This window comes from Theobroma cacao, chromosome 6, assembly GCF_053813885.1.
Source record: "Theobroma cacao isolate CCN51 chromosome 6, ASM5381388v1, whole genome shotgun sequence".
In the NCBI taxonomy this organism is placed as follows: Eukaryota; Viridiplantae; Streptophyta; class Magnoliopsida; order Malvales; family Malvaceae; genus Theobroma; species Theobroma cacao.
In genome coordinates this window covers 27,062,918-27,090,861 of record NC_142644.1, presented here as the reverse complement: position 1 = coordinate 27,090,861, position 27,944 = coordinate 27,062,918, and the positions used below count along the sequence as shown (strand labels likewise).

The following is a 27,944-nucleotide window of genomic DNA, read 5'->3' as shown; positions in this document are numbered from 1 at the left end:
ATTAAAAGGTTCAAATCTTCTGACACTCAAATTAAAAGGAAAAGTACTGTGTAACTGGGGCCTAACTCTCTGTTTCCTTGAATTGTCACATTTTATAATTCAATGGGTGGTACATCATAAGCAGAAAATAGGTTTGACTATTTAATGTATGAATCCAAATTGAATTGACTAATTGATAAGAGGCACTTTAAATTTTAAAACAAATTATGATCTAAATCATGCATGTTTTGGCATGTTAAAAGCGATAGATTTGATATAAAATTGATGGATACAATTCCCTTGGCTAGTGTATGTGTTTTTTTTATTGTTTTAATTACAGTTTCATTCCATAAATTAGAGACTAGAGTAGGGGTCTGCTGATCATAATTGATGATTGAAATGTGAAGGAGAAGATAATGTAAGAGATAAAATGTGGCAAGTGGAGGGGGATGGGGAGAGAGAGAGAGAGAGATTTGATTTTAACTTCTAGAAAGGCAATTCTCTTTAGCAAAGAACTACTATTGAGATAGGCTATGGAAGGGGAAAAATAATGGAAAATAGCACATCATACATGAGAAAGAGAAAGAGAAAGAGGGGGAGGGGGAGACAGAACAAAAAGGCAGAGAGAGAAATGGAGATTTCACTGTTTAGATAAAACCCATTAAAAGGAGGAAAGTAAAGGTGGTAATGATATATAAAGGGATATTGAGGGCTTCTGCCCCCAAATTAGTCCCTCTATGCCCCCACATCAATTTCTATCTGATAGTGATCCACCTTTAAATGATAGCCTCAAAAATCTTTCAAGTATCTCCATCAACAACAAAGGAAAAAAATTTAATCAAGATAAGAATTCTACTTGGGGTTTAAAAATTAACAGTGGAGATATAAACACTGGTACTAAATTTCTTGCAAAAACAAAAAGAAATCAAAACCCTAAACCCCACCTCAATCAACAGGTGGGATTTTTGAATTATTTGAGAGAAGAGTGTGCTACTTTTGGGGAGCAAATATGGATGGGCCCCTAAATTTCCCCACCAGACTAAATATCAGTGTCTAGGAAAAATTATTTTACCCTTTGCCCATTTCTTGCTGCATTATATTTTTCTCTTGTCATGCTTGCACTCTTTTTTCCACCATTATATGCCATTCAACCAAAAAGAAAAGAAAAAGAGAAGATAAAAGACTGCATGCAAGAAAGCAAGAAAAAAGAGCTTCTCTTTTTCCTTTTTTTTTTCTTCCAGGTTTTTTTTAAAGACCCATTATTAAAATAGTTGTTCTGTTTGCGAAGGAAAAAAAAAACTAGTTCTTCTATAATACAATATAGCAGCATCCGCTAGTTGATATTTGCGGCCTTTTCTCTCTCTCTCTCTCTCTCTCTCTAAATTGGAGTCATCTTTCTTTCTTTTCCTCAAAAAAGCTTCAATCTTTCTAAATTTAGAGCCTCTTTTTTCTTGCACAGAGATACAAATAGAATAACAGAGTGACAGTTTTCAAGGTCTTTTTGTTGATTAGCAGGTTATGTGCAATAACCACTAGGGCATGAAAATCTCCAAAAGGCTTGACTTTGAGTCCTCCATCCCAGCTCCACCATTGTTTATAGGTAAGTTTTAGCTTAATATATGCTCAAGATTCTCATAAAGGTCATATTTTTATCTGGGTTTGCTCCTAAATTTAGTCCGAATATTTTACTTTTCTTTGAGTCCTCCATCCCAGCTCCGCCATTGTTTATAGGTAAGTTTTAGCTTAATATATGCTCAAGATTCTCATAAAGGTCATATCTTTATCTGTGTTTGCTCCTAAATTTAGTCCGAATATTTTATCTTTTCTTTTGAGCTTCTTTATATATATATATATACATTTATTTGGGGATTTAATATGTAGAATTGGTGCTTTTTTTGCTTTCTTGGTTTGATTAGTCCATTATTACTCAACTCCTAAAATACCCATTTTCAAATGTTTCAATTTCTGTAGCACTTTCTTTTTTCACCTTCTCCAATAGAAGGGTATCTAATTTAATTGTTGTTTATCTCTTTCCACAGCTATCTAAGCTATCATCCTATTGGTCCTATTTTCTTTCACTCTTGTATGCCTCTTTCTGCTTGGAGAGGATGATATCATTGTTTTATCTGGGTTGGCTTTCACTCGTGAATATACCCTTGGAAGAATTTTCTTTCCTCTAGGGTCATAGGACATTGAATATAATGATGTCCTGTTTTACTTTCTACTTGTGTTTTATGGGTGGATTATTGATGTATTTCATAGTCACCTGTTCTATGCATGTTTAATAAGTTGTTGGCTACGACTGACATTTCATAGATTTGTATTGTATTAGTATTCTCTCAATGTAAGAGGTTTGAGTGCACAGCTCTTGAAACTCTTTTTTTGATTTGATCTTTTCCTATTTGCAGTTACTCTGGTTTTCCATTTAGCTACACTCGTATTTTATCAGCCTTTATGGAATTAACAGAGTTAGTATGTATCACTTATACTTGTTTATCTATTTTAATTATTTTCAACCTTTTCTTCTTTTGGCATTATAACTTTAGTGTTGAACGTAATCATGAGTGAGTATTGTCTAGGATAATGATCAGACTTCTACTTTGGTTTGCTTTATATCACTAAAATATAAGTCGAGTTGTGAGACAAATTGAATTATTATTGTTAGGAGAGCTGAAAGATGGAGAGGAACAGATTGGATTTAAGATTTCATCACTCTGGATCAATAGAATCAGAGGAGTCTGCTCTAGACTTGGAAAGAAATTGCTGCAATCATTTTAATCTGCCTTCATCTAGTCCTTCACCTCTTCAACCCTTTGCATCTGGTGCTCAGCATTCTGAGAGCAATGCTGCCTACTTCTCATGGCCTACTTCAAGTCGATTAATTGATGCTGCAGAAGATAGGGCAAACTATTTTGGAAACTTACAGAAAGGGGTGTTGCCAGAAACTCTTGGCCGGTTGCCATCTGGGCAGCAAGCAACCACGTTACTTGAGTTGATGACTATTAGGGCATTCCATAGTAAAAAACTGCGTAGGTTTAGTCTTGGTACAGCAATTGGATTCCGTATTCGACGGGGTGTCTTGACAAAAATACCAGCTATTCTCGTCTTTGTCGCTCGAAAAGTTCATAGGCAATGGCTTAGCCAGTTTCAATGTCTACCTGCTGCTCTTGAGGTGAGTAAGTTTAATGCGTCTGGCTTCACTGCTTTTACTCAACCTCCATGGATTCTTTTGTTCTTAATTTTTACTTGTTTGGTATCTCCCAGTTTTTTTGGGAGGGGGATCGGAGGGGAAGGCTGCTCTTGTTCTAACCTGACATTAAATTTGTTGGTTTTGAAATCATCCATAGCTGCTAATATGATGCTACAATATTCTTGAGAAGTTTTCTATTTCATGCCAGATTTGACTCTTTTAAAATTATGAGATATTCAAAGTTTTAGAAGTTTCTAAACAAGCATATTGGATCTAAGCAAGAAAAATTTTTAAATTTATGACTAACCTTTCTTAATTGACTTATCTTTTGTTTTGAAAATTGAAATGTATTTTTCTTAATATTGGGTCAGGGGCCTGGAGGCGTGTGGTGTGATGTAGATGTTGTGGAATTCTCATATTATGGTGCACCTGCAGCAACCCCCAAGGAACAATTATATACTGAGCTTGTAGATGGCTTGAGGGGAAGTGATCCAATCATTGGTTCTGGTTCACAGGTAATTGTTCTTATTAAGTGTGTACAAATTGGTTTTTTGGGCATTCCTAGACATGCGGTACCTAAAGTCTATTGATCAGTGAAAGGTTAAATGAAAACGGTATTTGTGGGGTTATTCTAACTTAAAATCTTTATTTCTTTGTTTTTGGCTTGGTTAACAGTGTTACCTTATGGTTGGTAAAATCTGGTGTCAGTCACATTCTGCTTGCCAGCATGGTATTTTTGTTTTGGGGATTATGTTGACCATAATGTTTTTGCCTTTCCCCTGTAGCTGACAGCATTTTACTTCTAAAATTTTGTAAGCAAGAAATATCAAGTCTATCTTCTTGCCATGGGGGAATTTGATTGTCTGGACTCTTTTTTTTTTTCTTTTTTCTGGGACAAGATTTTTAGACAGTCCTGGTGGTGCTGTACTCACCATGATCCTTTAAGATTTCCAATGCACGTTCTTTATTCTCATGTTTGCATTGCACCTACATGTATTGTGCTGTTAATGTTGAACACTTACTGTGTAGTACTATTCTTGGCTCTTTTTTTGCTGGCTATTGAATTTTCTAATTGACTCATGCAGTTGGTGGCACAATAAAATGGTGGCATTCTTTAATTTGCTATCAAACACTTTGATTTTTATTTTTAAGGGAAGAGAGGAAAAACCTCTTTCTGGTGTAAATCGTGTAACTCATAAGATAACGAAAGAACTTGAAAAAGCCACAGGCTAATTCTTTATTACTAATTAAGAGACAGTACTCTGCTAAAATATACTCCTAACGTAATTTATTACAGACTAAAGATTAACCTTTTTTAAAATTTAAATCCTAATGTTAGAATGAAACCCCACTTTCAACTGCTTATAACAATATAAAGGAGAAGGAAAAAGAGATAAAATTCTGATTGTTATTTTTGACAATAGTGTGCACAGTACTGCAAAAAGTAGTCTCCCCAATAAGTCTAGAGGATTGCTAGTCTGTTGGAGTACCATGAAATGTAGCATGATAAAATTGCATTCCTCTTTTGTTCTTTTTCTGAAGTTCTGTCCTGCATCATTCCTTCTTGGGCTGAGAAGACATCCTGATAAGTATTATTCTCTTTGAGCATCATGTAGTGATAATTGTGTCATCCACATACCTCCACCATCATAGTCACAACATTATTTGGGTACTAATTATACAAGTATGGAGAATTCTGTTCAACACTTTCATTTTTTTTTCTGCCACTTCATGGTAATGCAATCTCATACTCTGATTTGTGGCATTTTGTCTTGCTGTCCTAATACCAAGTGGGGAAAGAATGGTCACTTTTAAAATAATGAGTCACTTTCTTCTGTTGCTTCCACCTAAAAATTCTAGTGAACGTTTGAGCACGTTCTCTATAATTATCTAAACTATCATTTATTTGCGTTATGTTGTACATTGAAGTTAATAATAAATATACACTATGTGAAAGGATAACTTTCAGTTTTTCTGACAACATTTTGCTAGAAATTTGATTATACAAAAAAACAGTTTGCTATTACAATTATTAGTGAATATGGTTTGCTTTATTAATGATTTATTTATGATACAGTTGTGACTGAATCAATCATTGTGCTCTCAATCCTACACGTGCTGACATTTTGATAATGTCAAGCTTGAGTTCTTCATTGTAGAATTGCTGGGTATCTTTTCATTTGTATCATGCTTACCGCTTATTCTCAAATTCTGTTCCTAATCATTCTAGGAGAGTATTAAGACCTTTCTTGTCATAATGATGGTTAAAGGACTTTCTCTTTGAGTAACTTGTGTCTTTTGAGGAAAAAATAAATACTAATTGATTATGTTTTACCCCTAGGTGAGTAAAGGGGGGGGGGGATGATTTGTTGGTTGGTTGGCTCTGATGGTCCTATAGTCTTTCAGTTTTTCCCCCTCATACTCTGCCCTGAACCTTGATTACTGTTGATGACAATTGTTTATATAACTCTTTACTGTCTTGATAATTACCATTTAAGCCACTCATTTGGTCGTGGTACATGTAGGTTGCCAGCCAAGAGACATATGGAACACTGGGTGCTATTGTGAAAAGTCGAACAGGAAATCGGCAGGTAGGTTTCCTCACAAATCGGCATGTTGCAGTTGACTTGGACTACCCAAATCAGAAGATGTTTCATCCTTTACCACCCAGCCTTGGACCTGGAGTGTATCTTGGTGCTGTAGAGAGGGCAACCTCATTTATTACAGATGTCCTTTGGTATGGAATCTTTGCTGGTATAAATCCAGGTAATGCAGTTCCAAATTTGGTTGTCTGCCTTCACATCTTCTGGTAGGAAATTTGTTGATGATTGCATTAGAAAATTTAAGCACAAAAGTGAGAAATTGAACAATTCAGATCAGGATGCTAGTATCTAGTATTTGAATTTCAGTTCAAGACTTAGACGGTTTCAGAATCCACATATTATGTTTAACTTTGTGCTACTGGATTTTTTATTGCGTCCTGACTCCCTTACATGCCCATTACCGTTTGGTCCACCTGCAGAAACATTTGTGCGAGCAGATGGAGCTTTTATTCCTTTTGCTGAAGATTTCAACATGAACAATGTAACTACTACTGTAAAAGGTGTAGGTGAGATTGGTGATGTTCATATCATAGACTTGCAGTCTCCAATTAGCAGTCTCATTGGGAGGCAAGTCGTCAAAGTGGGAAGAAGCTCTGGCTTGACCACTGGGACAATAATGGCATATGCTTTAGAGTACAATGATGAGAAAGGGATCTGTTTCTTTACTGATTTTCTTGTTGTTGGTGAGAACCAGCAGACTTTTGACCTTGAGGGTGATAGTGGAAGCCTTGTACTATTAACGGGTCGGAATAGGGAGAAGCCACGGCCTGTTGGGATCATTTGGGGTGGGACTGCTAATAGGGGTCGGTTGAAACTCAAAGTTGGCCAACCCCCAGAAAATTGGACTAGTGGAGTTGATCTTGGGCGTCTTCTGGACCTTCTGGAACTCGATCTCATCACAACCAATGTAGGGCTTCAAGGTTTGTATTCCTAAGACAAACAGTATTTCTTTCCAGTTTGTAGCTAACTGGTTGGTTCTTAGTGTGCTTATGAATAATTATTCAGTTAATTGACATTATGCTGCAAACTGTGATTTGAGCCTAACAAAGTACATGTTGAAATGAAAGTTTCATTTGTAATGGCTTATATAATTTGATAGAAATGGCTACTACCGTACTATGCCAGATACCATAAAGGTGAAAGAAATAAATAGCTTACAGCGCACACTGAATGATAATATGCATAACTAGACAATATTGGCCAAATGGTAATTTAGTATTGGTGCACTTATTTCCTTTCACTGATTATTTGATTAGATTATGAAGTCGCAAAAATGCAGTATTTTGAAGGCAGAGTATTTATCATGTGAAACTATGTGTAAATGGAGAAAGGAAGAAAGTAGGAAAAAGGACCTTTCTTTACCTTAATGGTTAATATTTCTGCATCTGGTCTCTAACTTCAGCTTTGACACTCTATTTGTCTTTGTTATTGACATAGCTGCTGTGCAAGATCAAAGAAACGTTTCTGCAGCAGGGATTGATTCTACCGTTGTGGAGTCATCTCCCCTGGTCCAGACTCTATCTAAAGATAAGATTGAAGAGAACTTTGGGCCAATTAATTTGAACATCCAGCAAGTTTTGGCTGAAGGCGAGTCCCAGCAAGGAGTTACACTGCCAATCATGCATAACGAGTATCGAGCAGAAGATAGGGTCAAAGCAGCTCCTAACTTGGAACATCAATTTATTCCAAGTTTCAATGGAACGTCTCGAGTTCATGATAACAACAAACGGGAAAACCCAGAATCTAGAAATCTTTCTGCATTAAGGAATGGCTCAGATGAGGAGATTTATGTCTCACTGCAGTTAGGTGAGCCTGAACCAAAGAGAAGAAAACATTCGGATTCCTTGCGTAGCATCAGAGAGTCGGAAGTGAAAGAGTAATGGAATAGAGGCAAATTGCTTGGGGGATATCATCTCGTCAAAACCAGGTCACACAACTATTTCTCTCGTAGCTTCAAATTGCTGGGCCTTGGTGATTATAAAAATGAAAAAAATTGTAAGTATTAAGTGTCGGACTGCATAAAGGAGTTTGAGGTTCACCCCCATCACCTGGGGGAAATTATTGTCATTTTTTCCCCAATCATTTGGTTACATTACGATGGTAGGTTACATATATGGTTATACGGTCTTAGTAGAAAAAATGCTTAGGAAGTACCTATGCTAAATATTTCTTTGATTCGTGTTACTCTGTTGAATTGGTGTACCATAAGCACTCCTAAAGTGGGAGTATGAACAGAACAGCTATCAAGAATTAGAAACATGGAAAAAATGTTAGTTTGCCTAGCACAGTGGCTAATGAATCTACAACCTGATAGTAATTGGATTCCCCATGTTGCAGGAATTGTTCAAAGATCAATGCATTTGCATTGCTACCGTTGCTTGATTGTAAAAAAATCATCTCCACCCATCTTTCTTATTGAACACAACAAACACTATATGGCAATTAGCTGGGACATTTTCATTCAATCCGCAGGGGTTTCTTCATTGGCCAGGGGACTTGTTGCGGTCCCAATCCCCTCTCCATACCCCCAATCCAAATCAAAGTTATCCTTGCTGTTGGATTTGGCAAAAGAATCCAATATCTTTTAGTCATGTTGTGAATCAAATGAAATCAATTCATGAATGTGACGTGGTTTCATGTTTTCTAGGTTGTTCTGTTTCACAGTTTGCTCCTCTAGAAATTTTTTTCTTTTTCAAACAGTTTATTTGCCGTAATAAAAGGCTAAAAACAGTAGAATTGAATGTATATATATATATATATATATATATATATATTTTATCTTTTTATTGCTCCAACTTTTTTGTCCCAAATTATATATTTAACTCACTTTATTCGACTAATTTAGTGCAACATATATTTTTTACTTATATTTTAGTCATAAATTTGTAGGTCCAGCTATAACCTGATAGATTGCATTATTGAATTTTCACATCATATATATTTTATTGACTTGACTACATATAACAACCATGTCGGTAAGATTACTAAATTTAGAACTGGTGGCCTACCAAAAGGAAAATGAAAATTAAGCTGCAAGCCATGTGAAGCTCATGACATATCACCTTCGTATTGATGGTTATAGCCAAGATTTACAATATAAAATTGTCACAATTTACAGAGATGGTGTACGATTTATTAGCAAATCAAGGCATCGGATTCTCGAAAACAAGCTGTTAACTTCACCAGAAGTCATCATGCACGTATCATGATGAAAACACTTGTTTTCTTTCTTTTTAATTTGGTTCATAATCTTTCATGACAATATAACGTATCCCATGGGAGTTCAATGATGTAAAATAGAGTGAAGCTTTTAGGGAACAACCTTTTTCTAAAGGCGAGGAGGATGAGTTCGAGGTTTGATGCGGTGGTCTGAAAGGGATGATGAGCTCTAGAGACCAGAGTAACAGAAGATGGAACGACCAGTCATTAGTGGCAGAGGTTGTTAATGGTGGTTGCCATGTTGGTTAAGCCATTCAATCCTTTCAACAGATCGGGTACCATGAGATTTTGATAATTATGATCTGTTCTAGCTACTCTTTTGCTTTAATTTGGGCAATAATGAAGTGAGCTTGGTTAGTTGATAGACATGACTAATTTGATTAAAGAGAGAGAGAAGAGACAAATCAATAACTTTTATTATATTATATAAAGCTTTAAGAAAAATGATTATGTCAATGGTTGTCTCTGATTGTATGCCATTGCTTGGTACTATGTCTCCTTTGCATGTTTTTTCATCAATGGGACATACCATGCAAATATAGGACTTGATGGTTATGGATTAGTCTCCAGATAAAACAACCCCAGCATGTAGTTATTGGACTAATCCTCTATATTCATCTGGTGGTTTAATACCTCTCTTTGATTGGTTCCTTGACCGGATTTAACTAATCATAAAAAAATTAAAAATCTATTATAATTAAGAAGTTGTTGATTATATATATATATATATATATATATATATATTTAAAAGAGTTGTTGATTATATTATATATACACCTTAATTATGTTTATAATTTGAGAGTATCAAAACTTAAATTATATATCATAAAAAAATTACAAACATACGAAAAGTTTATTTACGGTAAGTTTTTATAATTATTTAAAAAAATAAATTAATTAAAGTTCAAATTTAATTAATTATCACTGCTTAAATTATATAATACATTTTAAAAAAGAATTCTAGCTGTTCTCTGTCAAAATCTTGTCATTTTAATTGGTTCACCTCCTTTGGTAACCTCCCTTTATATATATATGCCATCGTCATGCATGCATGCCTCTGAAAATCCCCTTAGACTGGTAATGATATTGCCACTAACATAGTTTTTTGGTCATCAATGCATATCTATGGAGGTGAGCCACAAGTCAACCTATAAGTGCTGTGCATGATAATTGTGAATAACCCAAGCTGATAATTTACTTAACATCCAAGAAAACATTGGTGGGTAATTTGGGACTCACCCCTTGTCTATTCAATTCTAATTAATAACATAGGTTGAAAGTCTTGTACAACTGCTTGGTTCAAAGTTCAAACCTAATACTAGTATTTTCCTGGTCGTGCTATGGAAAAAGTTCCATGGTTGAATACTGATGGAAAGTGAAGATAGACGTAGGGTTGATGAATATTCTGTCGTAAGAAATTGCCATTATTACACATTAACTATAGTCACTATTTCAAAATAATAAAAAATTCCACTTTTTCCAAATAATGACTAATTCCATGAGTATTTGCAAGACATTTGAACGAAAAGGGGTGAAAAAACAGGTAAGCATGGCTTTTTGGATAAACATAAACTAAATTGACGATTGACCTAGTGTTCACTTCACCATAGCTTTCTTTTCGAAAAAGGAATAAGGTTAAAAAAAAACAATCTTAACTAGGTTTCTGCTAAGAAAGCAAAACTGATTTATTACATGATATATATGATGGTGAAGCTTTACCAAACTCCCCTTTAATTCTCCAACATGATATAAAATACTATCCTCAATCATGGGCATAGCCTCATGTTCATGTAGTACACCACAAAAACTGAGAATGCATAGATATTGAATGACTAATTCTAGGAATTTCCAATTGATTATACACAGCCGGGCGGCCCTCAAAGTTGCTATCAGATTGAAATTATATATATACATATTCTGGATGTTTGGTTGGTGCTGTCAAATTAGCTAGTTGATAGACAAGGATTTATATATCGAAGAAAACATGAAGAAGAAGCTAAACCAAGAGTGGGTTGGCTAACAGAATTGATATTGTTATAAGCATTGTTAAATAAATTAAATAAAAATGGCTTTTCAAAAGTCTTTTCCTCAATGGGTGGAGGCTCTTCTAACCTTTCATCCTACCAATAAAGTCAAGATCACAAGGAATCATTTATTCTAAATTAAAACTGTCTCCATCGACCCTTTGCTAGTAGCTGCCGGCCGGCCAGCCCTTTTCATAGAAATCAAAAAGTTAGAGAGAGATTAAACCATAGAATATGGAGAAACAATAGGAAACTGATGGAAAAGAAAGAAATGATATATGCACATGGCTGAATATTATCTCATAGAGAAGATGAGAAAAGAAGGATGTCTGGCTTTCCTAGCTTAAGCAAACTAAGCAGCAGCTTATATATCAAAGGCCAACGAGTCATGAATGCTCTTCCTCTCACAACCTGCCACCATTCTTTTGAATACAGATGAAACTCACCCATTTTTCTAAATGGACTAATCGTATATTTCAATGGAATTTGGAGGAAATCAAACCACTCTTTTTGTCATCTGGTTGAATCACATAAGACTGCTTGATAGAATATTTCTCTATCTTCGAACCCAATTCTCATTAAACCTTTATATATCTGCAAGTGTCTGAGTGTGTAAAAACTGGGGAAAACCACTAACTTAAAGGTTTATAACCTATTACACATATTATGTACCTTCATTTGAAAACTTATGCAGTTGAAAGGGAAAAACTCAAAAACCATTCTGTGATAGTAGAAATTAGATGACAAATGCAAAATAGAGTTCCTTAAGTTTGTGTTGTAGTCCGCACTAGAAACTAAATGGATGGGGTTATTTGCAGAATCTGATTACTCCACAAAGCACTCCCAACTAATTAAATCGTTATCTTAGCCTCTTGTAAGTATAACCTAAGAACCATCTTTCTTTTTAAAGATGACTTAAAAGTGTAGTAGCAGCCATCTAGAAGATAAACCCTAATTAAAGTGCAGGTTTCAGTAGTTATATCCAATTTTTTTTTTAATGTGAAGCAATCAATGCAGTCAGATATTGCTGCATAGGCATCCTCTCTACACTTTGTTACAATAAGTGTCACTTATATATGTAGAATATTCAGAATTCTACTCTATTAACATATACAACAAATTATTTTCTCCCACTCCCAAATGCAATGGAATGACAAGGATACAGTCCTAGGCTACATAAATAACAACAAATGCAGCTGAGAGCCCCTCCCCCACAAGAAAAGAAATGGCACTAAAAAGGGAAACTTTGAGTGATTCAATTTGAATAAATTTTCATGAAACAAATCAAGAACAAAAATGCAGGGACATGTATATCTCTATAAAGCTTTTCAAAAAAAAAATGTATATCCATATAAAAATTTTTGCCGATCCACAAATTAAAATGCCACCAACTGCTGTCCCAAGATCATGTGCTGATGTTCTGGGAAAAAGCAACACAGTCACAGATCAGTGGTTCAAAACTTAAATGCTGGAGTAAATAACATTTTTATGCCAAAGTTATTCGAATTGATACCAACCTTCCATGCTAATTCTTCTTTGAAACAGATACATAAAATCTGAAAATTTCTGAGTCCCTTTTGCATCTTTTAAGGTCCAATATGAATGACCATATTTCAGGGGGAATTGCTGTATGCTACCTGATCTGGTTATATATTTGGAAAGTGAAGAAGCAACTCTAAGATATTTCTTTTGTTGGCTAGTGACTGACTGAAGCTGCAAGAGGTTAGTTTCATTTTCAAGTCTTTCAGGAACAGGAAGAGGTTAATTTTCACACCCTATAAAAAGCAATAAAATCATCTTATACACAAATATTAAATTAATGATTTTGGAGTTTCTTTTGTTTCCTCATGACATGATCATTTACACAAAACAAAATAATGCAGAGATGAAGCACCACTTCTTGTGAAGCATATTAGTTATGCAAAAGAGTTGTTGATACTCAAGGCAATTAATGCTTGTGTAAGGTATTTTTTTTTTCTTTTATTTGTAATTTCCGCCAAGCCGAACAGAAATAATGAGACAAGAAGAAACAAGATGCAAACAAAGTATCAAACTTGACATAGCCTGAAAAACCCAAAAACTTGAAATGGTTGAAGGTGTATATGTATGTAAAATAAATTTTGCTGATAGTAACTAAATAATTGTATTTAACTGTTTCTTTGAAGTTACTGATAATGAAAAACACTTAGAAGAGGGGCACCCAATTAATGTCAGCAATATTAAATTAGCTAATCATGTTCCCAAAAGCTGTTCAGACATGAATATAGGTTGTTTCATATGGAGATAAGTCTAATCATCAAACAATTCCATACAGTACCACCATTACAGAGAAGCACTATTATATGATAGAACAAGAGTCCATTCTATTAAACCTGAGTAAAGAGAAAAAAAGTGGAAGTAAAAAACACAATCAAGCCATTTCACATGCTAACTAGTTCATTGGGTTTCATCTTAAATTCCATGACTAGTATCTCACCAATAAACATTAATAAGCCGTTATTTCTGAGGTAGGGCATATATATATATACAGCAAGTTCAATGCATTATTGTACATACATATATAGAATGAATCTCTGGGTGAAATAGTTATTGCTACTACATTGAAATAAAAATGTCTTCAATATTTTTTTTTTTCTGAAAAGAAAGTGTATTCAAATTGGTGGGTCATGAACAGCGAACTGGTCCCTAACAGTATTTGGTAGAGGCAAGGACGCAACCAAATCACGCCTATACTTTTGTCTCCTATTTGAATTCAAGTTCAACTTCCCCAGCAGTATGAAAACAGTGTGGTCATTAAGGGCATTAAAATTCAAGAATCAGAAATAAGATTACTGAAATTATAAATATATGTAGTTGCAATTGTTAATGTGCTGATACACCACTGTCACAATATTATAACACTGTGCATTGTCTGATTAGCTATCGTGTCTTTCTTGTGTAATGGGATTTTGTTTTACTTGTTCATTCTGGATACCACCAGGGAAGTCAAGACAAACTTGCACACACAGGCATGCAAACAACACAAGCAACTGAGAGAGAGAAAGAGAGATTCAGAGTAAACATTATCTTCCTTGACAAATTTCAGCTATTTATAAGAGGTCTAAACCGGCACCGGGAGCTATTTGTAAGAGGTCTAAACCGGCACCGGGATAAAGCTGAAAGTTTATCATATTAATTTGACTGGGACAGGCAGATTTGTGCATGTGGCTTCATGTGGAAGTTATGTATGTGCATAATTGCAAAAAGTATGAGTAATGCGTGCAAGCAATAAAGAAATAAAGATTAGGTTAACAAATTACCAAACATTCAGAGACTGCAATTTCACCAAATCAATCAGGGAAAAATTCATCAAGAATTGAAAAAATTTTTGAGCCAAGCATAGAAGAATTACCTGGAATGAAGGTCTCACTTTTGAGAGAGAGCAAAATCTTAAATATCCATGACTAGCTAGAAAGTTCTTTTGTTGGTGAGTGAGTGATTGAAGCTGCAAGATGACCTGATGGTGAACCATATCTATGAGTTCAAGCAGGGTTCTTAATCAAGACATCTAAATTCCCTTGGCAAACTCAAAACCCCTTTAACAAATGGACAATATCCTTGTCCTGATAACATTTTGAGCACAGAAATAACTCATCTGGACTCCAGAATTTTGAACTAAAACTGGTCATAAAATCTACTTATCAACTATCGGTCTGTCATCAATATAGATAGCTTAACTAGCTACACAAAGACTAAAGAGGCAAAAGAGTACACAGAAAAAAGAGTGATAGCCAGGTTCATTACCAGATCATGCTGGCAGCTTCAACCTCTCAAACCAACATATATATATACCGAAAAAACAAGAAGGAAAGGAACCAAAATGTTGAACAAGGTTTTTGCCTTTTGCTGGAAAATTATCAAGCCCTATATAGCAAGGAAAAGAAGCAGAAGTTTTCCATATACCTAAAAGATTTGACAAAGGAGGTACACGAGACATGCATGTCTTTAGGTACCAAATCCCTCGTGACTCTCCTCTCCAATCTATATAATTTAATGCACCTCCTCCTTCTTCTTGCACTGTGTCATAGAGGGGTATTTAATGGAGGCTTTGGTCCTTCCATACAGCTATTGACACTGACTTCTTGCCCCTCTCCTCCTCTCTCTCTCTCTTTATGGTTAACCTGACTAACACAAATAAATTAAGATGATAGGGGACCAGTAGGGCCTCTAAACAAATTATAATAACAGAGCTTATAATCCATATTAAAATGGGTTGTTTTTTTGTACTATTGAATCTGAATGCAAAGAAATGGTCAACTCTAAAGTCTGTTTGGAAAGCAAACAGTATTGACCCTAATTAACGTGTGATTACTAGCAAGTATTGACTTGTCCTTATCGTTTTTCTTGGTGGAGTTATAATTCAATTTACCTACCCAATTCATTAAACCAATCAAAGTTGTGATTAATTTTGACGACTCTCTTGAGCAGCAGCACTTCCTTCTGTTTTATTTTTTCTTTTTTCTTTTTTTTTTTTTTTTTGTAAAAGAAAGGGCTCTCTGTTGTTTAGTTATGATTGGGCCACGATAGAAATATATAAAAATATCATATATGATGGTTGCATCATAGAAGAAGCAACGGTACAAGCTGGACATGCATTGATGGTTCAAAGCATGCATGGTTTTGCTTTGTCGCTTTAGAAAATGCCCTTTATTTTGTATATAGATGTTACTAAAATCAAAGATAAATCTTTTCTTGTTTTTAGTTTCTAACAACATAACATTAAGCCGGCTGTAGATAAAGGCGGTCGCCATGTGCTTAGTGACCTTTTGGTCCCTTCAATAAATATACATTTTAATTATTTTATATGAAGGGTATGAATTGGCCAGGTTGGTGGAATCAGGGGAAGGGGGCATCCTTTTGTCTTTAGCTTTGGGTGGTTCTTCTGTCTTGGGTGTCCATGGTTGACAAACAATGACATATAGACAAAGCCCTAATGGAAGGGAAGGACCACACCTTTTTAATAGTTTTGGTTAATGGATAGGGTCACATGGTTTTGCTTTGTAATTTAGCTCGAAGTGTTGAATCTAATTTATTTGATTAAGGTAGGTGATGTGGTGGTTGTCAATAAAGCTGTATATTAGACTTAATTACGGTTTTTCTCCTTTACAAATTTCATGTAAGGATTTTCTCTCGCTTTTTTTTTTTTTTTTTTATAAAAATTCATTATTTTTGGTCCCACTTGTGTTCATAATTTAGCTTATGTTTCTTTGAAGATAGGGTTTCCAGACGCCTTATGTTTTGTTCCGCACAGTTTATCTGTTTCTGTTCACATTATGATGCATCCCCATTTTGAAGAGCTCCCTTAATCATCATCATCAATTTGCAGAGAAGAATAAAAGTTAATTATTTAAGAGAAATTGACCCTTTCACCTCCTCCTACTGAAGTTGCTAGCTAGACCAGGGTTGCTTTCTCTTCATTATGCTTTTTCTTTTTCTTAATCGAAGATGGTATTTCTATTATGGTATCAAATAAAGATCATACTCGCCACAATAAACACACCTAAACAGTACATATTTACGAAAAGCAGCTTTCAAAAGACAAAAAAACCATTACATGTTTAAAGTCCTCAATTTCACCTAACAACTACATGATTTATCCTTCTCCACCTTAGCTTGAAACTTCACACCAAGCTGAAAAACGAAAAAAAATAAAACAAGGCAATAAGTAATATCAATTTACAATTTTCAGATTGCCGTAAATTTACCATCACGCAATAAACATATTAACTCTTTTTACTTTAAATTTTAAGAGCAAATTCACGAAATTATTGATTTCTCAAAATGTATGTACAAACACGATGTCACTGATCATTGTCTATTGGCTGTCTATAAAAAAATTTATCAATAATTTCATGTTCTAATTCAGTTGGTTGTTATATGAATACAAATCCTCTTTCTTCATTCCCCACTCCATTAATTTTGTGTCCCAACTCTCACAAATTGTCACATGTCTATTTTTTTATTATCAAATTAATACATATTTGGTTTTACTTTTTATCTCTTTCTTTATTGTATTTTTTCCCCTGTTTCCCAGATAAATATTCTAGGATTTCTTCATATGAAGGCTTTTGGTTTGCTCTCTAAGTCAATTTTAGTTTATGATTTAAGTTTTTTTTTTTTTTTTTTTATCTTATCTATCTACTATGCTTCTAGTTGATGTTAGAGCTGCAAATGATGAGGAAATTTCTCTTCTTTGCATTCTGAATTTGTTGAAAATCACTTGAAGGAAAACTTCTTAGGGAAATTCTCGCATCTTTGATCTACTGGTTCAATTATACGTGCTAAACAATTCATTAGGAAGGTTGATATTCAAGTTTTTCTTGCTGCTTTGAGTTCCCTAAAACCAAAAGTGAGTTATAACTTGATTGCAGTTTTTTGTTGAGCTTACTCCTTAGTCAAAGATGGAGTAGCCAAGCTATGGCAGTGCAATATACATGCAAGGCACCTAGCTGTATGTAAAATTTTAAGTTTCTAGTTCGATTTCTAATTCTTTGTTCTCAAGGCTTAATGAAATATATATGTAGGTAGATTCGAGATGGGTGTACTTGGTATTCTTTATAAATTGCAGTAGAAATTAAGTTGCAGAAAGAAAATGAGTTGTGAAGAAAGAAACAGAGAAAAGAATATGAAAGAGAAAGAGGAAAAAAATTAAAACCAAACATGTATTAACCCAATAACTAAAAAATAAACCTGTAGCAATTTGTGATAATTAAGGTACGAAATGGGGCAGGGAATAGGGACAGAGGATTTGGATTCCTCATTATACACCCATGAAAGTGTCACTTTTGAGTTTGATTCAATAATCAGCCTTTTCGAACTCAATTAAGAGGAAGATGCAAACTTTTTTGCATAAGTAAAGGTGAAGGCAGTATGTTTTGAATTGATGAATGGATTGGTGACAAGCCTCTCAAGGATTTATTTCCTAGACTTTTTTGCCTAACAAGTAATCAAAAGACGAGGGTGTGCGATTATTGGGGAGATGATCAAGTTGGAGATAATAGATGGAAGATTGATTTTGGAAGGCCATTATTGGAGAGGGAAAAAGACGTGGAAAAATAGCTGAAAGAGATGCTTGAGGGAGTTAGCCTAAAGGTGGGAGACGCGAACAGGCTTATATGGAAGTTGGATACTCATGGCACTTTTTCAGTGAAAAAAACTCACCCACTTAATTAGTAACTTACAGGACACCCTAAATGAGAGCTTTGAGAGATTATGGAAAGTGAAAGTCCCTCCTAAGGTTCATTGTTTTTTATGGTTTTTGTACTTAGGCAGAATTCTGAAAAAGGAATTCTTGACTAAGAGAGGGGTGAAGCTAATGAAGGACACCTTGTGCCTTTGGTGTAAGGAGGTTAAGGAGAAGTACAACCATTTGCTTCTTAATTGTTATTGGAGCTGATTTTTACAGTGAGATTATGAAATGGTGGGGTATGACAGGATGCTTACCATCGTCCATACTAAGATTTTTAGAAGAAAATGAAGAATTATGTACGGGGGGGTCCAGAGACAATAGGAGGGATGTTGATGTGGGGAACAGCTCTATGGACATTGTAAGGAGTGAGAAATGAGACCATCTTTAAGGGTAAGAAGTGGGAAATAAGACCTTTGGTGGGTTTAGTCAAACTAAGATCTCTTTTTTGGATTAAAGCCTTAGAAGAGAACTTGTTGAAATGGAAATCTGTTCAGCAATTTATTGCGCGAAGGTTTTTAAATGATTTGGTAAAGTGACAAGCACGTGCCTATCACATGTTCTTAGTTTCATTTGAATAGCCGTGCTATACATGTGCTTATTCTTTTTATTTTGTTAGTTATTTTGCCTTGGTTAATGCAAAGGCCACGTACCTTGCTTTCATTTGAGCTGTTGAAGCAATGGATAGCTAAGTGGGGTTCATTTTGTTTTTCAATTCTTATCATTATGCTTTGTATTTAACACAGGATATAGAGCCATTAATGATATTCTTCTTTTTGAGTCTTCGTCAACCTTCAGATTCCTTTGATTGTTTACCATTTTTTTCATTCAAGAGCCATTCATTTTATCTTTAAAAATCCAATAGACCAATAGTATTACTGAGGCTAGTTGGTGGATCAACCCGAGAATAGATTTAGTCTCCAAGTTGAATAAAAAGAGGGAGAAGAGAAAAAAAAAAAAAAAAAAAAAGAGACCTGAAAACCTTCAAAAGAAACCTTTATGAAATTTAACACAATGGAGCAGCAAGAAGGAAATCAAGACTAGGGGGAATTGAGTGGCTCTTGAGGGCTGATAAAGGGGATATATTAGTTTTGTTCTCAAGCCCTGTTTGTGAGAAAAATTCGAACTATGCTGAACTCTGTGCGATTTCTACTACATTGGACATTTTTTGCCAATCTAAATGGTTGGATTTGAAATCTTTAATTATTAAGATTGATTTCAAAATTATTGCGTCTTGGTTTGTGAATGTGTAAGTACACTCGTGGAGATGGTCAAGGTATTTTCTAATGCACGACGGGCTGATTGTGTTGGTAGGATCGATGTAAGTGTCAAACATCTTTAAGCAAGCTAATAACTGTGTCGACCGTTTGGCTAAAACAAGAATTGAAAGAAAGGAGACCCTCATTGCTTGGTTGTGAACTCCCCACGGGCTTAATGCTTATTGAACTCTACTTGGTGAAGGTTTTGTTTTTTGTTGTGATCATGGTGGAGGATAGAGGTAATGACTTGCAAGTTTTGCAAACTGCTGTTGATTTTTGTGTGGTTTGGTGTTAGGTTTAATGAGTCCTTTATGGCCTGATCTGGTTTTCATATTGCTACTGAAACTATTATGATGGTTTATTTGCCTTCATGATGAGATAGATACTTTCGGGCAAATGAATTTTTGTTGTTTTCTTATTTGATTGGGAAAGGGTGATTTCGATCTAAATGGTGGCTTGTGGGGATACTTAATGGGGGTCAAAAGTTCTTTTAGAATGGTTATATGTGTGAAACCTTGCTGGTTTTATAAGCAAGCATGAAAGCTTTTGTGAACTATTAGATAGGGCCCTATGTTAAATGGTGTAAATGACGGCATGGCTCTTGAATTGTGTATATTGCTTATGCGTTTGAGGGTTACGGTTTGATGGTAACCTTCCTATTTAATAAAATTCCTTTGGCTAATAGTAAAAAAAAAAAAAAAGGATACAAACAGCTTCAGTGTGTGTTTAATAGCCATAAACTTCATATGGTTTGACTTTTGAATAAGGGACCCTTATAATCCAATGATAGACCCTGTGTTGTCCGTTGACACTACTTTGCATACCGCAAGCCTTGATTTATCTTTAGCAAATCCATATATGTTTAACTCGAGTTCGTTTACATTCGAAGGAATGCAAGTTGTGCATTGTTGGATTAAACCCTGCGGCCAATTGAATTGATTAAGGCTTAGATCCAATAATGCGACAATATCATTCATAACGAATTATTAGAGTTTTTCTTTCATCAATACAACAATGATCATAAGTTAATTGGGTGAATTCCATGAGATTGACATGCTTTGTAAGGAAATTGTAAAGTATTACAATTATAAAATCCATATGCATCAAAACATAATCTCTAAATATTTTTGGTAGATGTATCATTGAGACTGAACATCAATGATGCTTAGAGACTAGTACATTTTATGTTTCTTATTTGAGAAATAAGCAACCGATCTCATAGGTTAAAGTATGGAAATACTTGAAACTAGAATGTAAGTGTTTGCTCTTGGAACAAGTTCATTAAACATGACCTGACATGAGAAACGCATTTGACATCTCACTCTATTGTTTATACAAATATTTCTCATGTGACAATTGTGTAAATACTCTTTAAACTTGAGACACCAAATTACCTTATATGTTGAGTGCTATATTTTTTATCATATCCCTATAGGTCCTACTAAGGATGCTAAAACAACATATGGTTGAGTATAACATGAAACATGTGAAGGCAAATGAGTGGTTAAGAAATGAATCATCACCCTAATTGGTTCAAGGGACATATTTAAACAGTTTTTAAATGATATTAGCTTATTAAAGTCTTTTGACCAAAGCGACTTGGAGATTATGAAAAGAGTTTTATAAGTCTCTATAAAGCTAATTATCTAACTTCAAGAATAAATATGGAGATCAACACCATACTCTTATCATGTTCGGGGTATACAATAAATGAATAAATTACATTGAAAAGCTGATCACTTAAAAGTTGAGTCGAACCATCTTAACTCTTCTAACATTTTGGTGGCTATGATGGATTCTTAGATCTCGATCTTGGTTTATGAACTCTAAGTAGTTAATTTGATTAATGATATATTTGAAGTAACTTAAATTTATCTAATCCTAAGTTTAACTCAAGGATTATATCATAAGTTCATTACTAATATGTTAGAAATATAATGAGTCGCATACTTAAAATGAATTTTGAAAATAAAATGGAAGAGGTGATTAAGTTGGACTTAATCAAATTAGAACTTATAATCTTCTCAAGAACTTCATTAAATTGTTTAATTAAGTTATTGGACTTAAGAACTTATAAATTTCTTAAAGACTTATTTAAATTGTTTAATTAAGTTGTTAAATTAATTGGCAATTACATAAAAATTATGGATTGACCTAATTTGGGTTTTAAAATCAATCAAAAATATAAACACCTCGCTATAACCTCCCAAGTGATGACACACTTGAAAATCTCTATTGCTTAGCCACCTTTTGTGAAGAGAAAACTAGTTTTTTTTTTTTTCATTTAGTTTTTCATAGTGTTCGGCCATTAGGTTTTGCATGAGAATTTGAGTTTATAAAACTCATCTTTGCTAGCACATTGTTAAGGCATAACACTCTCAATCTTTAGAAAAGGACTTTGTGTTCATTGATGTGGCTTATTGTTAGAGGATGCATAAGGATTCCTTGGACACTTTGGTTTGCAACAACCGAGTTAAGGTAATTGAGTTTTTTAAAGGTTATTTTGGTGGTTTAACAAAACAAAGGATTTATCAACCCTTGTTATTTAAGTAATATGATCTGATCGTATATTTTATTTATTAATTTATTTTTGTGCTCAATTTTGTGTGGAAGAGATCTTAGAAAAATGAGGTGCAATTTTATTTGTTTTTAACACATTCTTGACAAGATGTAATAAAGGACATTATCGAACTGGGAATCACCCAAGGAAACCTCACCTTTTAAAAATACTAACCATGTTTTCTCATTATCGCATATAATTATCTTGTTAATTATTCATTACCCTACGCCCAAAATTATGCCAACAAAAGGATTTCTTCATTATAATGCTTTTGAATCTTCATTTTCATTGAGAAAGAAGGTTCATTATCATCCTCATGAGAAATCTGTAACATTTCCAAAACTAAAACTAAGTTGCAAAATAAGTCTATAATGTAACTCATGTGGAAACAATTCTATAGGTCAGAAGGAATCTCCTCGTTTCTATTGGCTTGATACATGAGAAAAACTTTCCCGTTGGTATTATTCTTTCCATAAAATTACTAAAAACATATAATAGTATTTTTGCTCAGCCAACTTGCCACTGTGTGACAGTCAACTTTTCTAGTTTTAGCAACTTAGTCTTATATATGATACAAGCATCAGAAGAACATACCGTAAATCATTCAGTGTGTGTGGATGAGTTGTTTGCTTGTTTAATTGCCCTTTGACAGAATGTGTGTGAGTTGTTGCAACTTACACGTTACAATTCAGCTTTGAAGTTGATAAATGCCCATATTGATTGAAATTCGATGGAACATGGAAACAAGAGAGGTGACAACCAGTACCACCAGGAACTTGGTGGCTTGTCTGCCCTTTGACCTTTCAACACATTTTTATTCATTGGAAAATGGATTTATAGGTTGTCCTATCTGCCTCACTGCATGTCTCCAATGTTAATCTCAGCCTGTGGAAAAATAGACAGCTCTCTCTCTCTCTCTCTCTCTCTCTCTCTCATGGAATCTTTACTTTCATGTATTAAAAAGCAGGAGCAATTAAACACACAGATTTTTGTACGACTTGTTAACTGTATCACAATGGACTAAATCTTGGAACAACTTTTATAATTTCATACAATAATCAGATGTTTTGCACATTTCAATGTTCTCTTCTAGGGTTTAGTGAGCAGAACACCTAAAAGTCCGAGTTTTGGTAGTGCATGGCATTGGGATTAAGCTCGATAATATTTTTTAACTCTGCCAAATCCCCCTTTATCCATGTTTAGGCTGATGGCCCGCTGCATCTACACAGCCTTAGCTAGCTCTTTAATTATATATAATTAGGATTAGGGTAAGTTTTAGGTTGTCCAGTACTTCATATATAGGTCATTTTTGGCGGACTAATTGACAAATTAGATAACGCCAGCACTATCTGCCAGGAAGTATATAAGGATTTTGAATTGAGATATCTGTCATGCATGAAGAAACTACAAGAATATTGCACCTTTCAATCAACTTGGAATTGAAGCACCTTACTTTGACTCCAAACCTACTTTATCTTTTCATATTTGTAGCTTAAACTATTATCTTAATTATCAGTCCTTTGATTTCTTCCTGTATTGGGATGGAAAGCTTAATTATTTTTCAGGCTAAACATTATCTTTAACATTTTCCTGAAATTTGTCAGCCGTGATGTGATGTTTCACAATTATTACTCTTACTCTATTTGTTTCCATATGGAATTAATGGTGGTTTTCAGCCAAACTTTTCTTGTTTACTAATACGTATGTACATAATTTCAAAACTTTCAAAATCCTGCAGGCATAGGCCTAAAGCAGTTAATTTAACTTTTAACCTTTGTCAAGCCTCAACTTGAAGAATTTGCAAAACCATGCCGTAATTTCTGACACCAAGCTTGACAAATTGACATTAAGCTATCAACCTGAGGCAGCAAGTTAACTTCTTTTGTTGAACACTGGTCGAAGAAAAAGGTGATGATTAAAGGAAGTGTTTTGAGACATTAGCAGGTATAATTAAATTGATTTTTCTCCCACTTAAACAATGTTTAAGGGCCGGGGGGTCCATCCAAATGTGATTATGTTTCTGTGTTTCCTATGTTGATAATGGCATTATTGAAAGTTAATGATGGTCTAAACATATATATGTGACCATGGCAAACATGTTTAATTAATTCAATTCCACATACATAAGATAATGATTAAGATGCATTAACCAGAGTGACAAGTGATATGATTACTTGCCATTTTGGATAGTTTGAAGGGCAAAAATCTTTTCATTCCACTACACGTGTCACTGATGAGCTCCCATTGAAGTCCATTAAAACTATATATAGCCTGTTTTCATGCCATTAATTACTAGTTTGTTCATCTATTGATTGCTGAAAATTATAACCATGAAGACAACTCCTACTTCCAATAGTCCATATTAAATACCATCATTGATTCTAATCCTTATATATATACATATAGTTCTTGTTTCAGGTCCTACGATTTCAAATGAATTAGGATCAAGTCTTGGAGAAGAAGCATTAATTGGTGACATGATTTCCTTGGCTGTCTTTCCATCTTAGTGAGACTTCTTAAGGCCAAGGAAGAATATTGACCAAATTGTTCAAAAAGAAAACTAAAGGCATAAAGAGCCATTAGATTCATCTTTTGCAAGAATTAGATTAGTTTAATCAATTAAATAACCTATGGTTGACTAAATAGATGGAGAATAAAATTAAGCATCGATCCAGCTTTTCTTTTTAGAATACACCCCATTGGTGCATTACAGATGGTAATTACTGACGTTAATTAATTTATTGCAACCTTTTTGCATCATTCATTAATCAAGGACTCAAATGTACATACATAAGAGAAAACCTTCAAGCTGTAATAGATCTGAGTAATAATATAAGAATAATTGAAAGTTTGGTGGAAGACATTACTTTGCAAAGACAGTCCAACCAATATATTAATTAGGGTAGCTTGCTATTGGTGCCATTCATATTCGATTATTGATTTGAGAAGGCTTGGCTAAGCCTTGTCAAAAACTTAGGACGGTCCAATCACCTTTATCAAAACTAAGCCCAATAAAACACTTCAAACCAAGTGGCCAAGGCTGATTCCAGATCAATTATTGTTATTATTATTATTACATCAATGATTCTCATGAACAACTGTAATTGTGAATCAATGTATTCGTGTAACTTAAATAACAACCCAGAGAAACGTTCTTCCTAGCATTCTAGATCTCTCTCTCTCTCTCTCTCTCTCTCTATATTTAGAGCTGCTACTAACTAAATCTCTGGAGCAACAACCTTAATTGTGTTTCTAAACAAGAATCAATCGTCATTACTTGCTATATTTGGCCACCCTTGATCAGCCTGTAACTTCACAAACTCCGCTAGGAGCTTGATTTCATCTTCCTTCAAACGTGGTCCAAATGTGCATTGTCCCCTCGGTGTGCAGCTCTCACCAAAGCCCTTCAACCAAGCCAAATAATAATCATAAGAAAGATAAAAGCAGCTGTTGTAAGCAAAAATGTCAAATTATATATATATATGGCATTCTTACAGGCATTCTTCCCTTGCCAAAGTATGTAACACGGTATATCTCTTCTTCGGTGTCAACTCCGTTCCTGTAGTGTAATTATTCAATCAATCAGAGACATAGCCTAAAACTAATTTTTGGAATATTTATTCATCTTAGAGTTAAGGGGAAGAGGCATATCAGCCAGGACAATTATTAACTCAATTTTGGCATACATAAAATGGATGCAAGACTTTGGAGACAGTTAGTTCAACCATATAGTATTTTTTGGTGTAACCATATATCTGGAAAACAGAGAAAACCACAAAGAAATTGAAGTTCTTTGCAATTTGGTTAAATTGGTTTCTTATTCAAGGACATTGAGTAAATACCATTTTTCCAAGTTCCAGGTTCTTTTTGGTTCATTTATACCATAAGTGCTTTGAAGGGTATCTAATTCAAGAGTTTATAGTTGTCTGCATTCCTATCCATGTATTTTGCTGCTGATGAACAAAGACAGCAGCCTCATTACCTCTGTAGGTCCTTTGTAAAGAGTGTTGCACCCTAAAATGAAAGATGGGACAGTGGATTAGAGAGGAAATCGTAGAGGAAACTTTAATCATCATTAGTACTTGGTGAATAAAAAGAGTCTCACTGGCTGAATTATGTTTCCACCTCCATCATGACATCCAATGCAAGCTTGACGAAACAATGTGGCTCCTCTCTGTATATCAACGGTTTGTGCAAGAGCTGCACCAAGAAGAAAAGCTAAGAACGATATGTAGTAAACATTAATTGATTCTTGATTGTCATGATCATATGTTCAGACTTTTTCACTTGGTATGACTAGACAATCACAACAAAGGGTCCATTGGACCATTCAAAAGAAAATCTTTTTTAAGCAAAAATGCTCCTCAATAATCAAAATCATGATAGATTAAGCAATGAAAATTCTATTGTAATAATCATCATCATTAAAATTTGGCATTCTTTTGCAAAACTTAAGAGAGTGGTACCCATTGTGACAATAAGATGATGATCAATTTATAATGCATCCTAAGAATTATTGAGATAGTTGTTGCTAAGTTGGTCCTTTAAAATGCTAGCATTTATATACGCAAAGGGAAAATGAACAAAAAGGAGAAAAAAGATAGATAAAGGGAAAACAAATCATGATTAACTGAGCATGTAATACAACACTAGACACAGCAGATGCTTTTTTAAGAAACATGCTCATCCTAATTTAGTACTAGCAGATGCAAATTATGTTGTGAGAAGATAACCGCAAATTATTTCTTAACAAATGGAAAGAATCAAAGAACAGCAAAATTCTGCAACTGAAACGGTAATGGCATTAATTGTAGATGATGGCAATGTGGCATATAGAATGACATGCAGGGGCATTTAAGTACAATAAAAGCAATGTGGATAATGAACAGCCATCAAGTGTACGGTATTGGTTAAGGTTACCTGGGGTGCTGCAGATGGGAGATAAGGCAACGAATGCAGCAATTAAAGGCGGAGCCAAGTTCTTGAACAGTTTCACTCGTCCCACTTGTTTCAGCTTCAAGGGAGGACCACCTTGGTTTGCATTTCCCTTTGAACACCCTCATTTTGTATCACTGCCTTTGATCAGTTCTCAAGAACTTACATATACAAAATGGGGAGAGAGAGAGAGAGAGAGAGAGAGAGAGGGATAAAAATACCTTTACTAGAAAACAACGAGCTGTATTGCTGCAACCAGACACTGCAGAAACAATCTCCATTTCCCTCTATCTCTCTGTTTAGTTGTTTGTGAAAGTGGGACGTGGGAGCCAAAATGGAGCTGCCCAAGAAACTATCACTTCAAATGAACCTCACTGCCAGAGTCCAGACCAAGTTTTCTGGCCCAACCATTATGCTTCGAAGGTTTCTACATTGGGCTGTATTAAGATTACAAAAACATTAAAAGCCCACCTTCTTTTGTTCTTTTCAAATGGGCTAAACAACCAAAACAAAAAAGAAATAGTATAATATTTTTAAAAATTTAAATAATTTTTTATATTTTTATTATTTTTAATTAAATTTTTATATTTTTATTTTAAATCATATAAATTTTTATAATTAAAATTTCACTAAATATTCTAATCAATATATTATTAATCATTTTATATTACGTGACGTTATACTGATATCATAATAAAATGATATTATAATTATATGATATTTTTTATTATTTTACTTCAACTTACGTAAACATAAAATGACAAATCATACTTTAACTAATAGTAATTAGATTATATTTAATCATAAAAAATTATTTAATTTAAAATAAATATATATTTAATTAAATAAAATAAAATAAAAATTATTAAAATTAGTTTTCAAAACATTATCTAGAAAACCATAATTTTCTCTTATCTTTTAGTATGAGATTTAGTTTGTGGAGGTGGATG

At 34.2% G+C, this 27,944-nt stretch overlaps 2 protein-coding genes and 1 long non-coding RNA gene across 3 annotated transcripts; 1 reads left to right on the top strand and 2 right to left on the bottom strand.

The window, feature by feature from the left end:
* Positions 1 to 883: 883 nt before the first annotated feature.
* On the top strand, positions 884 to 8,054 carry LOC18596422 (protein NARROW LEAF 1-like). The gene is given in 8 exon segments (XM_018123577.2): positions 884 to 1,579; positions 2,645 to 2,685; positions 2,687 to 3,151; positions 3,541 to 3,684; positions 5,695 to 5,935; positions 6,192 to 6,692; positions 7,210 to 7,584; positions 7,587 to 8,054. Coding segments are annotated over 8 exon segments (1,866 nt in total). The 5' UTR covers positions 884 to 1,518; the 3' UTR covers positions 7,625 to 8,054.
* A 4,212-nt stretch (positions 8,055 to 12,266) lies between these two features.
* LOC18596421 (uncharacterized) lies at positions 12,267 to 15,182 on the bottom strand. The gene is made up of 3 exons (XR_001928568.2): positions 14,407 to 15,182; positions 12,533 to 12,728; positions 12,267 to 12,435 (listed from the first exon to the last, which is right to left on the bottom strand). It is a non-coding gene; the product is annotated as an uncharacterized LOC18596421 (long non-coding RNA).
* A 9,921-nt stretch (positions 15,183 to 25,103) lies between these two features.
* On the bottom strand, positions 25,104 to 27,347 carry CYTC6A (Cytochrome c). The gene is made up of 6 exons (XM_007024867.3): positions 27,216 to 27,347; positions 26,980 to 27,106; positions 26,165 to 26,259; positions 26,042 to 26,073; positions 25,555 to 25,618; positions 25,104 to 25,463 (listed from the first exon to the last, which is right to left on the bottom strand). Exons 1-6 carry the CDS (start codon positions 27,273 to 27,275, stop codon positions 25,323 to 25,325), a joined length of 519 nt encoding a protein of 172 aa, XP_007024929.3. The 5' UTR covers positions 27,276 to 27,347; the 3' UTR covers positions 25,104 to 25,322.
* Between the last annotated feature and the right edge of the window lie 597 nt (positions 27,348 to 27,944).